General features: G+C 32.0%; 1 protein-coding gene across 1 annotated transcript in view; it reads right to left on the reverse strand.

Annotated features, from left to right (window-relative positions):
• LOC149740420 (cilia- and flagella-associated protein 47-like) overlaps positions 1–15,555 on the reverse strand; it is a 34,638-nt gene that overhangs the window by 9,948 nt on the left and 9,135 nt on the right. Inside the window, exons 18-45 of the mRNA XM_089871835.1 lie at positions 15,238–15,354; positions 14,763–14,948; positions 14,324–14,452; positions 13,894–14,041; positions 13,576–13,676; positions 12,869–13,071; positions 12,188–12,349; positions 11,614–11,778; positions 11,166–11,297; positions 10,707–10,831; positions 10,158–10,260; positions 9,904–10,043; positions 9,134–9,268; positions 8,615–8,722; positions 7,855–7,988; positions 7,333–7,541; positions 6,586–6,753; positions 6,155–6,256; positions 5,542–5,800; positions 4,945–5,048; positions 4,428–4,629; positions 3,731–3,889; positions 3,312–3,404; positions 2,930–3,042; positions 1,997–2,228; positions 1,590–1,733; positions 879–1,076; positions 311–494 (exon numbers count right to left, since the gene is read on the reverse strand). Coding sequence (XP_089727961.1) covers positions 311–494; positions 879–1,076; positions 1,590–1,733; positions 1,997–2,228; positions 2,930–3,042; positions 3,312–3,404; positions 3,731–3,889; positions 4,428–4,629; positions 4,945–5,048; positions 5,542–5,800; positions 6,155–6,256; positions 6,586–6,753; positions 7,333–7,541; positions 7,855–7,988; positions 8,615–8,722; positions 9,134–9,268; positions 9,904–10,043; positions 10,158–10,260; positions 10,707–10,831; positions 11,166–11,297; positions 11,614–11,778; positions 12,188–12,349; positions 12,869–13,071; positions 13,576–13,676; positions 13,894–14,041; positions 14,324–14,452; positions 14,763–14,948; positions 15,238–15,354 — 4,255 coding nt within the window. The remainder of the gene's footprint in view (positions 1–310; positions 495–878; positions 1,077–1,589; positions 1,734–1,996; positions 2,229–2,929; positions 3,043–3,311; positions 3,405–3,730; positions 3,890–4,427; positions 4,630–4,944; positions 5,049–5,541; positions 5,801–6,154; positions 6,257–6,585; positions 6,754–7,332; positions 7,542–7,854; positions 7,989–8,614; positions 8,723–9,133; positions 9,269–9,903; positions 10,044–10,157; positions 10,261–10,706; positions 10,832–11,165; positions 11,298–11,613; positions 11,779–12,187; positions 12,350–12,868; positions 13,072–13,575; positions 13,677–13,893; positions 14,042–14,323; positions 14,453–14,762; positions 14,949–15,237; positions 15,355–15,555) is intronic.

The raw sequence follows: 15,555 nt of genomic DNA on the forward strand, positions 1-15,555 counted from the left end.
TGGACTTTAGTGGTTGAGAGACAAAGCCTTTAACCACTGGGCTACACCGCCAGCATTGATGCTACTATACTGTTAAAGGTTTTAATTTACATAGACACAAAAGTATTTTTATGTTTTTAGAATTTAGGCCTTGTTTAAACTAAAAAAAAACAGTTCTTTTGTTAATATACTTGTACAAAGTTTTGATGAAATGTAAAATTATAAAAATAAAAACTTCCAGAATTAATTCAGTCCTAATCTATAAATGGCTGAAGAAGTTCCTAATCGATAGCAAAATAGTCACAGTTGAAATCTTGAAAATAGTTTTTACCTCTCTCTGCAGCGGCTGCACTTGAAATCCGGACTGAATGTTGAGAAGCAGAGTTGAATGGAACGGATGAAGGAAGAGGAAGACTGGATGTTGCTTCAACTGCATAGAGGAACTCCCCCACATCCTCATCCACGAAGAGCACAGAGCAATATTTTCTTCCAATGCTGAATGGAAGGAAATCCAACTGAAAAAGGAGGGAATGTAATGGGATTTTAACAGCAAAGCAGATTAAACATGGTAAAAGTAAAATGGTTTTTATGTAAAAAAATTCCCCAACACATTGGCGTTACAGTTTTTCTTTAACGGTAAAAGATCATAGTAAATTTAAAAGGTTGCAATATTCAATAAATGACAAAAAAACAGCTTATATTTATTTCTAAATGTTTCAAAAATTTTCCTTAATATCCGCCACTACAGTTTTTCCTCATTGTTACCATATCACAGTTGACTTAAGGGGTTGCAGTATGTAGTAATGGAAATAAACCACAACTCATAAATCATATTACTTATTTATCACACCACAATAAACAAGTAAAATACAATAAGTTACTTAATTACCACCACCCACCTGTAGAACTTTAGATTTTCCAGCATCCAGAGAAATGTAGCATTCATGGCAGAAGAATGCTGTCAATTGTGATGTCATAGTTGGGCCTTGGTCTATTGTCTTCCTTGTGAGGTCATCAGGAACAGGTCGTTCTTCTGGAGGAGGGCTTGGTGGTGGGGAGGATTCTTTTGGTTGGCCGTGGTCAGTTCGTGATTTGACCTGAATGAGTGAATGAATAAGTTGCCATGTATGTTACTTGGGTGATTACTTTAGGGGGATTATTTGTCTTTGTGTATAGCTGATAATTTGGACAACCAATTAGAGACCACTGGGTTGGAGCAATTGCTGTACTTGTCCAAGGACACAAACGCCCACATAGCACTAAATATTTTTAAAAAATAAGTTGCACACAAAAATATTGCTAATAAAAGCAGTTTTAAAATTTTGAACATCACAGGCTAAATTTTATTTATACTGGTAGTTTGCTCACTTAATGCTGGATAAGAGAAACATAAAACTGGGTTTTATGGTAGATTTGAATACTTTAAAGTAGTTTAAAACTAAATAATTTACAGATCACTTTAAAGGCTATAAATTGCCAACTCTTGTGCTAGTGCTTCACTAGAACTAGGCAGTGACTTTAAATACTAGATTTTTTTAATTATTAATATAGGGAAAAATAGTTCCACCAAGAATATCTGTTTTTAAAAAAAATTATATTTAAAATTTTACCGATTTTATCCTAGACGACAAAGTTTTCTTGGCACTCTTCGCTACACCTCCCCTTTGCCCGATGTCGAGCGGAGATGGAGGTCCATCACTGGATTCAACCAGAACAATCCGGAATTTTCCATCTCGTTTAAATGGGTTGGTTACCTTAGAGTGAGAGGAGTTAAAAGTATATTTAGTAAAAAGATATCTAAGCTTTATGTTTTATCTTTTATAAGATGAAAAGAATATTTTTACATGATCATTGTTATTGTAACTTCTTTGTCTATAGTTACATTTTTTATCTATTCCGAGAATAATATTCGTCAAACCAGTTGAGTAATTATCATGAAATTAATCTTTCTGAATAAAATTGAAACACTTTCCCATTTTTTTTCTTCTAAAATTATAGTTAAAATTGTCAATCTTACCATGAGATCAATCTTCTTCATCTCATAACATGGAGAATCCCCTTTCACAGTATTTATGGGGTGAATATCATCCACAGCAGTCCGCATGTTGAACACAAGAGTTGAACCCACGGTCCCGTTCAGTCTCGAACCAGAGTTGGAACTTGAGTTTCGTCTTCCAACCAACACAAGCACTGCTTCTGCGGGCCGAATCAATCGACTTGTGAAGTTCACATCCAAGTTTACATCTCCTCTGTTTGTTTGGGAAAGAAATTTTTAAATGAACTGTTGTAAAAGTACGATAAAAGTATTTTGGTATTATAACCCATCATATACACTGTTTTTTTTTGTTTTTTTTTTATTCTTTATGGGTGAGATCCTTGTCAAGGAACTGGGATTTAGGCCAGATTTGGCCCATTACCCCAACACCCGGAATGACCATTTAAGTCCTACGTGCGAACCCTGGATTGGAGCAATGTCTGTTAAGTGTCTTGCCCAATGACACATACGCCGATCAGTGTTAGTATCGCCGTCAAGCATCGAACCGGGGACACTTTGGTTTCAATGCAAACGCCCAAACCACAGCTATGGACAAAACATACACGGCTGCTGCCAGGCATATTAATATTAAACTTGTATTTCATATTTCCCGCAAAATTCTACAGGCTTTTATTGATATATTTATTGATTTATTCTCACACATGAAAACTCAGATAGTTATAACACAGTCAATCTGTGAAACACCGTATACAGTGATTTACACGCAGACATTTACAATGGCAACATCTCTGTACTTTGTGTCAACTAAATTTATATTCATTTCACCAGTTTCTGTAATACTTAGCACCCAACTGTATTTATTCCACACTCTTTCAAAAAACTTAACTTTCAGGTAATTTATTCCTCACTTTTCCATTTTTTTTTTCAAAAAATCAAAGTTTAACTAGTTTTTACCTGGGAGGTACATTGACTTCATTTCCACCAGGTAAGCTGAAATCATTCTGATCACGCCCAGATATTGAAGCAATGTACGTTAGAGGTCGTGAACTTGGGTTGTTTAAACGAACCTGGTAAAATTTGATGTTTTTTTTAAGTCTAAACATAATGCTGTGTTAACTATTGGAGAATAAAATTAAATGAGCGAAGGAATAAATGTAACTTGCTTTATTCTCGCGAGGCTGGAAAACGACAGTCGTTATAACACGAGTGTTCTGTTTCATACACTTCACGCTAGCTTACAAGTTACAACGTAAAACCTGGCACAAATGAAACTTTAGTTTTTTTTTGTATAGCTTGAAATATTGTTTTGACTTCAGTAGTCTACTAAATAACTAACCTGTCTGCGAACAATAGAGTGAAGCGCACCAACAAACTCAACCGTTGATTTAGGAGCATATTGTGGAAGGTTTTGATACAGATAAACACATAACTGAAAAAAGGTAAATTGTTAATATAAAAAGTTAAAAACAAAATAATGAAAAAGGGGTTGCAAAATACATTTGAAACAATAAACTTTAAACAATATTTCAAACTTCCAAAATAAATAGTAAATAAAAAAATGCGTTTACATAAAAAAATGCCTAAAAAACCTTTGTTTAAAATACATAACTGGCTTAGAAAACTTTGTTTAAAATACATAACTGGCTTAGAAAACTTTGTTTAAAATAATTAATGCCTAAAAATAGTTTGTTTAAAAAAATAAATGCTTAAAAAAATGTTTACAAAAAAATGATTTGCTAATTCTAAACATCGTACCAACAATAAAGAGATGGGGTTTGGGTCGGTTATGTCAGTTGCTTGAATATCGTAATCAATGCCGGCACTTCTAAGTGATCTCACTAGGATTAGTGTGTTGTGCAGACACTGCTCAGGACTGGCAGGGGCTGTGTACATCTCACTGAAGTGATCAGCAATCTATGAAAAGAAAAAAAGAAAGTGATTAACAATTGAAAAAGTGATACAGTTTTTTCTGCATGATTCATTTTCTTTAAACAAAAAATATGTATTTTTGATGTTACCTCCATTCTGCATTTAAGGTGTTTAATATTTGAATGTATTTTCTTCTTTTTTTAACAGTACAGTTTACACTAGTAATTCGTGAGAACACCAATATGCTTTAAAAAAAACTTGGTCACTGCTATATCAAGTCACCAAGTATCACACATTTGTGGTTTTCAAAATATCTTGAAATTGATAAAAGCTTGATAAAGGTACCAACCTCAAAAATAGTTGTTTTTTTTACAGGAAGACGTCTTTTTCAACAACATCTCAAGTATACCATCAATAATATTAATAAAACTTTGTTTGTCGCTTCGATTACGGTATCGAATATTTAAAAACATTAAAAACAAAAATACAGGTAATAGCAACAAAACAACATTTGTTAAAACACAGCTTTAATTTGGAAGAAAAAAACGCAGTCGTACACCTACATACTAGAAAATATTCTCACCAGCCACGGACAGTAAGCAGACACAACAGAAGCAAGCACGAGGCCATCCAAGAGATCGTAATCAAAGTTGACGACCCATCTAGATGGAGGTTCTCCACCTTTGCTTTTCTCCACAGGTTGTAAAGCCCTATCCCCCCACACTAGATGGCGTTGTATCTCATAATGATGGTTGAGCCAAGCTAGAACAATTCGTTCACCAGTGCTAGGAAATAAAACTTATTAGAGAATTTATTTAACAATTTTTAACTATTATATTTGTATGTTATAATATTTTTTTGTGAAAAACTCATCATTTAAGTTTCTAAATATTTGTCATTTTCAATTATTTTAATTATATTACAAGACAACTAATAAAAAGACCAAATTATCCAAATATCTGAAATCTTTAAAACAAGTTTGAATCAAATTATAAACTGAGTTGTTTTAAAATTGCTTAATCTGAAACAAGTTATTTGCTAAAAGTGTGTTTTTTAAGTCAGCAACTGTATCTGCTCCTAACCAGTTAATAAAAGCTTACCTGTATACATTGCTTGCTAACGGGTCGGGGTTCACCGTTGGAATACTTTTGTTCAGTTTTGTGCTGCTTGCTTGGCTTGAGGCAATCCTTGACAACACTAAGACCTATACAGATATATGGATACTTTAATTTAACTTGTTTCATCCTCGTGTGGCTTGAAAATAACAGTCGTTATGACACAGGTGTTCTGTTTAATACACCTCGTTTACGAGTTACTACGTATGTAACTTTGTGGTTGATTGTTTTTTAGACAACCCATTAGTTACTTTTGTGACCACTGGGTTGGAGCAATTGTTGTTAAGTGTCTTGTCATAAGGACACATATGCCCACAAATGATAGCAGCAACCCATTGAACCCATTACCTCTGGGTTAGAGGCAGGCGAACAAACCACTTTACCACGGTGCCGGACTTTGGGTTGGAACAATTGCTGTTAAGAGTCTTACCCAAAGACACAGTACAGAAACTATTGAATTCCACCCAAATGTTCCATAATCAATTAAAACCAGACACTGACATCTTTCAGGGTGATAAACAAACAACAAATAGATTAAGATCACATGTAATTCCACAAGTGACAATTAATGACAAAATTTACCTTGAAGAGCTGGAGCAGTAAATCTGTCCACGCCCGTTTTGAGACTGATTCAAAAAGTTCTTCTTCAATATGGATGTTGGAAGCCAGCGTTATCTTTTCATCTAAAGATCTCCCACCTTCTGAAGGTTCTACAGTCACTCGTCCATTTACTTTGTCCTGCTTTTTTGCGTCACGCTCCCTGATTTTGACCCAACGACGGTAATCACGCGGGGTTAAAAGAAACTCGGGACGAATGGCTGCCACTGATGCACCTTGGCCTCTGTGATTTAAAAAGCATGTTTTTTTCATTTTATTTATATCTTATGTAATATTTTATTAATATAAAATTTTAAAAGATGTTTTATTTGCTGTTTTAATTACTTCTAACATAAATTAAACTTATTTTAGAACTGTGAAAGTTTTAATTAAGACCAAATTATTGTTTAACAGATAGTTTTTTAGAAGTAGTAAGCCATTCTTTTCTATATGGGTAAGGTACTTCTTAAAAGGCCTAGAATTTATGCCAGATTTAGCCCTAATACTCAGACTGCTTTCAAACGTCCGAATGGAATGTGCTTCATGTGTGCCTTGTATACAGTGATGAATACAAAGAGGGTTGAATTATTTAACAAACCTGAGAAAAGTAAGAAGAGTTGAATGTTGCCAATGTAGTTGAAGAATACGTTCGGTTGGATCTCGTGGTAATGGTTGGTTGATTGGGATACCAGGAACCATTCTGTGGGTATTACAATCAGTTTAAACATTTTATAATATATATTTTATTGTACATTTGTTCTTTAAGTAATTTTATAGAGTAGAACATAATATAGTAGGTTAAAATTTTTTTTTGACAAAATGTAAATATTATATAAATGCTAACTGAAACAAAATTGATAAACAAAAATTAAAACAAAAAAAACAACAAAAAGATTGAAACAAAAAAAAAACAACAACAAAAATAAAACAAAAAAAAATTCAAAAACAGTGAAAAGCAAGTTAAATATAAAGGATTCTTATATAAGCAAAAAAGCATTGTTAACTTTTATCATATTTAATTTTCTTGACCTGCCACATAAATGTTGAAGCATGTCATAAATTGTCTTCACGTCTTTCTTCAAGCTGGTGTCCCAACCTCCAAAATTCATCCGATTTCTTTTGGGGTTATCTGCAGTCACTGGAGGGCCACAGCGAGCAGCTATCTCCTCGTCATCAAATGGGATTCGAGTAACAAGACTAGGAGAAAAATATTATGTTTTAAATAAATATATGTAAATGATGTGAATGAAATAAAAGTTGAAACATATACAGAAACACCAACTGTTAACATATTTTAAATATATAAATTCGAATAAAGTGACTGAAATACAGGTTAAAGTATATACAGAAATACCGTGTTTGTCAGGTGAGCCAGTAATAATATCATATTTTAAATAAATGTGCATAAAGTATAGATTATACAGCATACAGAAACACCATGGATGTAGGGGGATATGTTATGTTATTGATTTTGTAGTTAATAAAGTATGCAGAAGTATAACCATATGCTGCCATTGTATAAATTAGATTGAGATTGTTACAATATGACTAAAATCATTTATGATTTTTGTTTTGCAATATTTGCAATGCAGAATATAAGACAACACCAGTCTTCTATTTGAATGTATATCTTTACAGTTTTGTAAATATTTAATGTAACTTTTTAACTTGAAAAATAATTGAATATATATATATATATATATATATTGTTTAGTTCAAAAGAAAAACATTTTTACTCTAGCTAAGTTTTATTAAAAATGTAGGAAAGTATTTTACCGTCTTAGTGATTGTGGAACAGTGATAGGGAAGAGACCACCGGGCCAACCGTGCGCTGAAAACCAACGTTGGGCCGCAAGCAATACTTCATGATGAAAGTGAGCTTCCAATGAACTTTCAAATGGGAAGACGGCCGAACCAAGGGAACGAGAAATAAGTTCTCGTTGTGCAGAAGCATCTTCTGTATTTCGTTGGTTTGTTACTGGGCCCTTTACATACAAAACATAAAATATTTTTTGGTTAACTCTTTGAAAACGATAGCAAATGTTAAGATCATGTTAATTAATAGAAAATGACAGTCATTAAAACATTTTAAGAAAAAAAGGGTGTGGGAAAAAGCAGCAGTTAAAAGTATGATAAAAACAATGACATGTAAAGTAAGCTAAAAATGTACATTTTTATAAATTTAAACAGCGAATGTTTTTTTTGCCTATTTCCATGTAGTATTATCTTACTTAATCTGTGAAAATTATGAGGCTGTTTTTAAAAGTGATATTTAGGAAAAACACACAACCAGCTTACTTTGTTGAGTGAAGCAACATCGTGCGTTGCATTCTTTGCGACGTTAACTCTGTGACGAGATGTACCAGTGGTGTCACTGTTAGCTGGTAACGCTGGTTGAGCACCATCTCTTGAACTATGCACAAACTCTGATTCTGGAATAGACATTGTTTATAAAAACATATTATCTTTATTTGTCTCTTCGATTACAGTAGCGAAAATTTAAAAATGTTTTAAACGAAAAGATAGGTTACAACAAGTTGTTAAAACACACTAGTAGTTAATTGTTAAAAATAAAATATATAAAATACCTTCGTCTCTTTAATTACAGAAGCTAAGATTTAGAAATATTTTAAACAAAAAGATAGGATATAGCAACACGTATTTTACACACGCTTACAGTTAAAAACATATTTACGCTACACCTAGGTGTACACAACAAAATCTCACATGAAGTGGAAATAACCAATAGAAATCAACTTACCATTTTAAAAAACAGATATACTAAAAAAATACATGTGCCATTTGTTTTAACAGTTTTTTAATTTCAGTTGGAAATAAGCTAAACATTCTAAACTTTATTAAACACAACAGTTTGTGTTTTTATTAGGGAAATATGCATCTGAGTTTAATTAAGCAAGAATAAAGAATTTTGACAACATTTTCTGCAGCTTGAACTCAAAATGTTTTGTCTTTGCTTATCTTACTAAACCTGTCCTAAAACCTTCTTGCAAAACCTGTCTAAACCTGTTTAAACCTGCCTGAGCCTGTCTAGACTGACCTCTGCATCTTGAGCACAAACTACAATCAGATTTAAAGGTGATGGTGTCAGGGGTAGAGGAGAAATTACAGGAGGAAAAGTAGTATGAGGTACTCATGGTGTCCAGTTCTGAAAACACTCGAAAAATAGATAAAATGAGTGAAAAGTGAAGAAGTTATTAGTTACTTTATGAGAAAAAAAGATAAAAATGATGGGGTTGGTATTTATTTTTTGAGTGGGTTCTACAGTTTAGCAACAAACTTTGGAGTGCTCAGCAAATCTTTGTAAACTGTTTAAACAATAAAACATTTTTTCCAGAACATCCTCATACAGCTTGAGTTACGTAGCTTCAATCGTTTTATTCACTAAGCCTTAAAATGTCAGTATGTCTAACTACTTAAGATGAAAACCAACAATGTAATTTAGGATTAGGCCAACTTTTTATAAAAATTTAAGTTTTAGCGTTTTGTAGATTTCAAGTAAATATATATATGTATTTTAATTAGGTTTTGGCCAACTTTCGTTTTAACACTGACAAACCTGAAGGAGAATTAGTAGACTCATCAAATGTTGACGATGCAGTTCCGAAATGAGAACTCGTGGCACTTGTGCTTCCTCGTGTGGAAGGCCGGTGGGGAGAAATACACGGCAACAATACTGCTTCACCGAGACTGACTGTGTTCAAATTATAAAATATGTTATTTCAACAGAATATGAAACATAATCTAATGTTCCTGTCCATGCATTAGTTTTAAGTACGTACATGATACATAAGCATTTTAACTTCTGATATTAAAGATGGTGTTTAAATTGTATCGTACATATGTGATGTCATGTTTATAGTGAAACTGAACAGATATATGACTTATATGCACCTAAATACATTTAAAAACAACAAAAGGTAACCGAATATGCATGAAGTGTCAGGTTAGAGTCACACATACAAAAAATACAAATATGAAGTGTATAACAGACATGTATGTAGGTAACAATGTCAAATAATTTAAAAATTAAACCATGTATAGGTAATGGTAATGGGAGATTTTCAAATATGGAAAAGCAATTAACCTGTAGAAAATAATCATATAAAACTAATTATCATTTCACCACATTAAAAAATTAAATATATAAATAAATTTACCTGTAGAAAATAATCACGTATAAAACTAATTCTCATTTTATCACATATAAAATTCACATATATATATATAAACAAAATTACCTGTAGAAAATAATCACCTAAAAATTTACATATAAAAACAAAAATTCAGACTGAATATATTCACTTCACTAATTGTTACTGTTTATACCTGAGTTAACATCTTGTGCTGGTCCTCTAAGTGCTTTGTCTTGCTCACAAACTATCTGGTGGTCATTTCTATGAGCAGCGAGAAAAGGATAAACTGTAAGCACGCAGTTGTCAGCAGTGGCTGTGACTGGGATGCTAAATCTGTATATTTAATGTAAAAAAATATTTTTAGGGTAATTATTGTTACTGTAGATTAAGTGTAAAAAAAAGATAATCTAAAAAGTTAATTGGTAATAAGAAGTGGTGAATATATACCTTCTGCCAGCTTCATCAGTCAATGTTAAATCCACAGTGGCAGAAACTGGTTTATCTGAACTGAAAGTTAGAACGCAAGGAAGCAAGGCTGTTACTTTAATGTCTGAAAAAAAAACACTTATATGGTTATACAAGTCAGCGGCATGTACAAGCAGAGGAAAAAACATTTTAATATGAATATATGATTGCTATCTTATAGACAGATTTTCTACTTTTATGAGGTGAATATGTAGCATAGGATTTTGCAAGCCTGATCTGACACTGCACTATAATGTAAAAAAAAACATTGGACAATCTAAAAACCACAACCAGGTTTCCTGTCCAACACTATATCAATAATGTTGTATTTCTGAATATATATATATTTTTTAGTATATTTTTGCTTTGTTAACCTAACTATAACTCACTATTGACACAAAATACCTCTCCAGGGCACAGAGTTTAAAAAATTCTAAGACAAAATCTATACCTTGAAATCAAAATATGTCAAACTCATATTGTTTATAGGCCATTAAATATATAATCAAACCAAAGGTTTTCCAATCAAACCTGTTGGTTTAGTTTTAGTTGGAGCAGGAATAATAGGTCCATTTGGAAACTCGAGTGCAAAACATGAGATGGTTGATCCGTCATCTGACTCTACATCTGGTATCTCAATTTTTAAATTGTTTTGTCTGAAATGTATGCAAGGATATATTTCAAAATTTGTATATGATAGAGTAAAACGAGGTTCTTTTTAAATGCCAAAACATAAGTTATGGATGTTTTATTGAATAAGATACCTAACAATTGTACTGACATATTAAATATTAGCGTATGCAAAAATGAAATATTTCGCTAACTAATGCTATACTAAAGTCTTTTAAAATAGGTGATTAATGCAACAAAGATGCACTGTACAAAATTCATAAACCTTTTAGAAGTTTGGTTAAAAACTATTTAGCACTTATTAAAATAAATAAACTTAAAATGCTGTTTAAATCAACTATAAAGACTGACTGAACTTACTTGTTGTAGCCACAAGCAATGATATTGAACTCAGCATACACAGCAGTGGATAGAGGGACAGGGGTTAGAACTAATGCAAGTGGATCAAATGTGATGGTGGGTGCTTGAAGAAGGGCATTCAAGTATATGTGTCTAGTGGGAAAAGATAAAAGTTTGTATTGCAAATATACTTCTTTTTATAATTTTTTATGAATGAATAAATGTAACTTACTTTATCCTCGCGTGGCCGGTAATTGACAGTCATTTTAACACGGGTGTTCATACACCCCGTACCCCTAGCCAGCTTAAGAGTTACCATGTATGTCACTTTGTGGGTGATGTGGATTATAATTTCATATTATTAGATTTCATAACTTTTTATTACTTCATAAGAATTAATACAAAAACACAATAAACTAATATTACATTACTATTCCAACTCTCAAAATACAAAATACAAACCACTAACCTGTAAGGCTTAGCTTTATTTCCATTTAAAATCACAGGTATATTGTAAACGTAGCTTCCCACATTTTTAGGGCAGAATATAACAGTAAGAATGGTAGACTGTTGTGGTTCAATCACGCCACTAACTTTGTCTTGTGGATACCAGGCACCTCCTGGCTTCACAAACCTAGTGCAAATGAAACAATAAATTTATCAGAAATATTTTTTTTACTTTTAAGTTGTATGAAAAAAAACATATAAAGCAATGAAAATGTAACATTTCTTCGTAAAACTGTAAAAATAAAAAGAAACTAGTAAAAAAATTTAATAAGATAATTGCAAAAAACTACGTATTTCACAAGTAACCTTTCTGGTAAAAATTTGCTAATGTTTAAGATGTCACCAACAATAGATAGTAACAATAAAATAAAAATTAAAAAAAAGCAAAACATGAATAAATCTTAAAATGTACAGTTCGGGGTGTTTTAACTAAATGACGAAATATAACACAGTTACATTTATCTATTTATACTTTGATTAAATTTCATTAAAGAATTCTTCTACACTGTCAGTATTCATTATGGGAAAGAACTTACGAAAATGCATTGTCTTCAAGGTAATTACCAGCTGATGTTACATCCATCTCCCAGGTAACTGGAGAATCACTTTTATTTGTTAATGTGAATTGTTTACGATCACCACCAGCGTTATCTGGAATGCTCATGTCCATGAAAGAAACAGGGAGGGAAAAATCCAACCTAAGTAGGGTGTGTTTTAGATATATATAGCATTGAATCTATAACTATTAATCTTAGCCTAAAGTACTGTATTTGGGAAAATCTGAAAATAATAAACAAATTTCTCAAGTAATGATCTGTTTTTTAAAGGATTTAAAAAGATTAAAACTGGTCAGTACAAAAAAAGGTTAAAGTAATGTTAAAAACCTAATGTACTGAAAATATGATGTGCATTAGATATACCAAGTATTACAAGCAATGTAGATTTAAAAAAGGATATTTGGCAATAAAAATATTTGTGTAAGCTGAAAATCATGAAATTCATTAATATAAACAGATAAAGGTTTATTAGAAGTTAGATAAACCAGTATTGAAAATCATAAAATTTAAATTCCCCTTTAAAAAGATTAAAAATAGTCATTATAAAACTGGTCATAACAAAAATTAGGTAAAATTCATTAGTTATGTAAAATTCACTAGTTTATTGATTTATGAAAACCTAAATACTGAAAACCTATAGGATATCTTTATGTTTTTTACCTTGAGCATGACAGCTGTAAGATTGGACGAAGTGCGGTTGCCACTACACGTCTACGCGGGGTGGGTATCGCAGTTTCTATTGGCCTTGGGGTAATAATGTGATGTTCCGATGGTACAGGGGTTGGGGGGAAAGTGCTTGGGGTTGGGCTTGGAGCGCCAGTCTTGTTGATTACTACAGGGAGATTGAAATCATATGACGCAACCTGAGAGTTTAATACATCGGTCATGAAGAAGGAAATGATTTTAATGTAAAAAGAGAGAAAAAAAGGAACAAATCGCTTAGAAAGTACAACTGGGGAAAGTGGGTAGGATAAGGAAAAAAACACTCACGTTAAAGTGAATTTTTAGGTAAAAAGTAAAAAAAAAAAACGCTTTTAAAGTGTCATATGTGGTTACTCGTAACCGACACTGTGTGGAAAAATAATGCACTCAAGTTATAGGGAGTGTGGTTGACATGGCATGCGGGGATAAATGACTGACATTCATATATTTTTCAAAATATTCACTAGTTTATATTATACACTATGAATCAATTATTTATCAACTGTGTTGCTTATCCAACTGCCAACAAAAGTTTTTTTATATCAGTTATTTTTTATATCATTTATAACAATTAATGTATGCTTTGTTAAAAAGTATAAAAAACTATTTATATTCACCGCACTACTAAGTAATTTTATTGTGTATCTCAAAAGATATCTACTCACAGAAGTAGGATGGAATGTCAACACACAAGGCAAGGTTTGGAGTCCAGTTAGATGAACACACCATCTATTTGGTTGCATTAATTCCTGGTCATTTGGATCAACTAAAAAAAAATTTTAGTTAGAAAATAAAACCCATAAAGGGTAGGTTTACAGTAGGATTTTATGAAGGAAAATGATTTGAGGTTTCATTATCCCAATACCAAGCAAGAACGGTAGTTTAGTTAAAAAATAAAGACCCATAAAGTGTAGTAGTAGCATTTTATGAAGAAAAATACGTTAAGTAGCATTTTATAAAGGAAAATAAGTTAAGGTACTAACCATCCACTTCTTCTTCTGGGTAAGAAAGAGTAAAGTCGGCAAACTTTGTAAGGTCAAACTCAGCTTTAACACGAGTGGTTGTGTGGTTGATGAGATTGAAAGGCATCGAGACAGTGGAATCACAATATACTCCATGAAACTTGAATGACTGTATTAAAACATTTTTAATAAAATTTTGTAGCTAATAATGAAATAAGAATAGGAAAATAAAAAACATGCGTGTATAAGTCTCCAGTATTACGTTTTTGTGTGAAAAGGTTTTATTTAAAACTGTGTGAAAAGATTTTTGTGTAAAAGGTTTTATTTGAATTGCAACAGGCAGAGTCGTACAACAATTTTACAACAAAATGAAAATGTAGGTACATGTTTATTCAACAAATATAACATGGTTGGATAAACAGCTAAGAAATTAAAAATATATGAACATTACCTTCACATCAATATCAACTTCAGGTGGTTCTACAGTTCCTCCCATTCGTAAGTCAATTGTTTTCCATCCTCTTATATTCACTTGAATCCATGTGTCAAACTTCACTACAGAGTTGGGGAGAAGAACAACCTGTGTGAAAATTAATTTGAATAAAAGTTTATTTACAATTTCCCTTGGGTTTATTTCCAGCCAAATTATAGATAAAAGGTAAACGCAGAATAACTTTAAAAAAATATGAAAAACATACAAAAATATAAATATTTTACATAAAATGAATACCTTACAAAATATAAATAACTTACAAAAATATGAATATCTTACGAAATATGAAAAACTTAAAAAAATATGAATAACTTACATAAAAATGAATAACGTACATAAATATGAATAGGACATCATAAAAACAAAGTTGGTATACTGCACAGTAGTTCAAAATCACCTTGAGTTCGGCGGTCCCACCAACTGGGACTATTCCATGCACAGGAGTCACAGTCATTCCAGGGAAAGGGTTTGAATTTATCACATAAAACATAGCATGGTTGTGGCCAGTGTTATGAAGCAATGCAGTTCGAGTGGATCTCATGTTAAGAGGAATACTTCCAAACAATATTCTTCTTTCCACAAACTGAAAAAATTATAATTGTTAACATTGTATGCTGTAAATACTTTGTAGAGATGTTTAGTTAAAATTGAACATAGAAACTGGCCGGGTAAGCGTCCAAGGCTCGATGTCTCTGCTGCTGCGGCGGATGTTGTTTTGGGCAAGACACTTAACGCAATTGCTTTAAACAAGTGGTCCGTATGGCGATGTCTTAATTGTCAGCCATATATTACAAAAAAGGAAAAAAATCAAATAAGTTACACTTTTTTTAATGGAACATTATTATAAACAAGAAATTGTTCATAGACCTTACCTGAACATTGGTTGGACCAAGCTTGGCCAAGCATTTCAATGAAGTTGAATTCCCATTGTGAACTTGCATGTGAAACTCACCTTCTAACGGTGCAAAGTAACTTGGGTGGAAAACAACCTGACAAGTAAAACGTTTTTTACTAAAAAAGTTAATGTGAATTTTATAATAGTTTTTTTTGTCGTTTTAATTACGATAGCGAAGTATAAAAACTAGTTGAAATAAAAAAGACAAGATACATTATAGTATATCAATGTTTTTTAAAGCAGAGACTCAGAGACTCTAAGATAAATTCATTAATAAATTTTTCTAACTATGATT

This window comes from Ciona robusta, chromosome 2, assembly GCF_009617815.1.
Source record: "Ciona robusta chromosome 2, ASM961781v2".
In the NCBI taxonomy this organism is placed as follows: domain Eukaryota; kingdom Metazoa; phylum Chordata; class Ascidiacea; order Phlebobranchia; family Cionidae; genus Ciona; species Ciona robusta.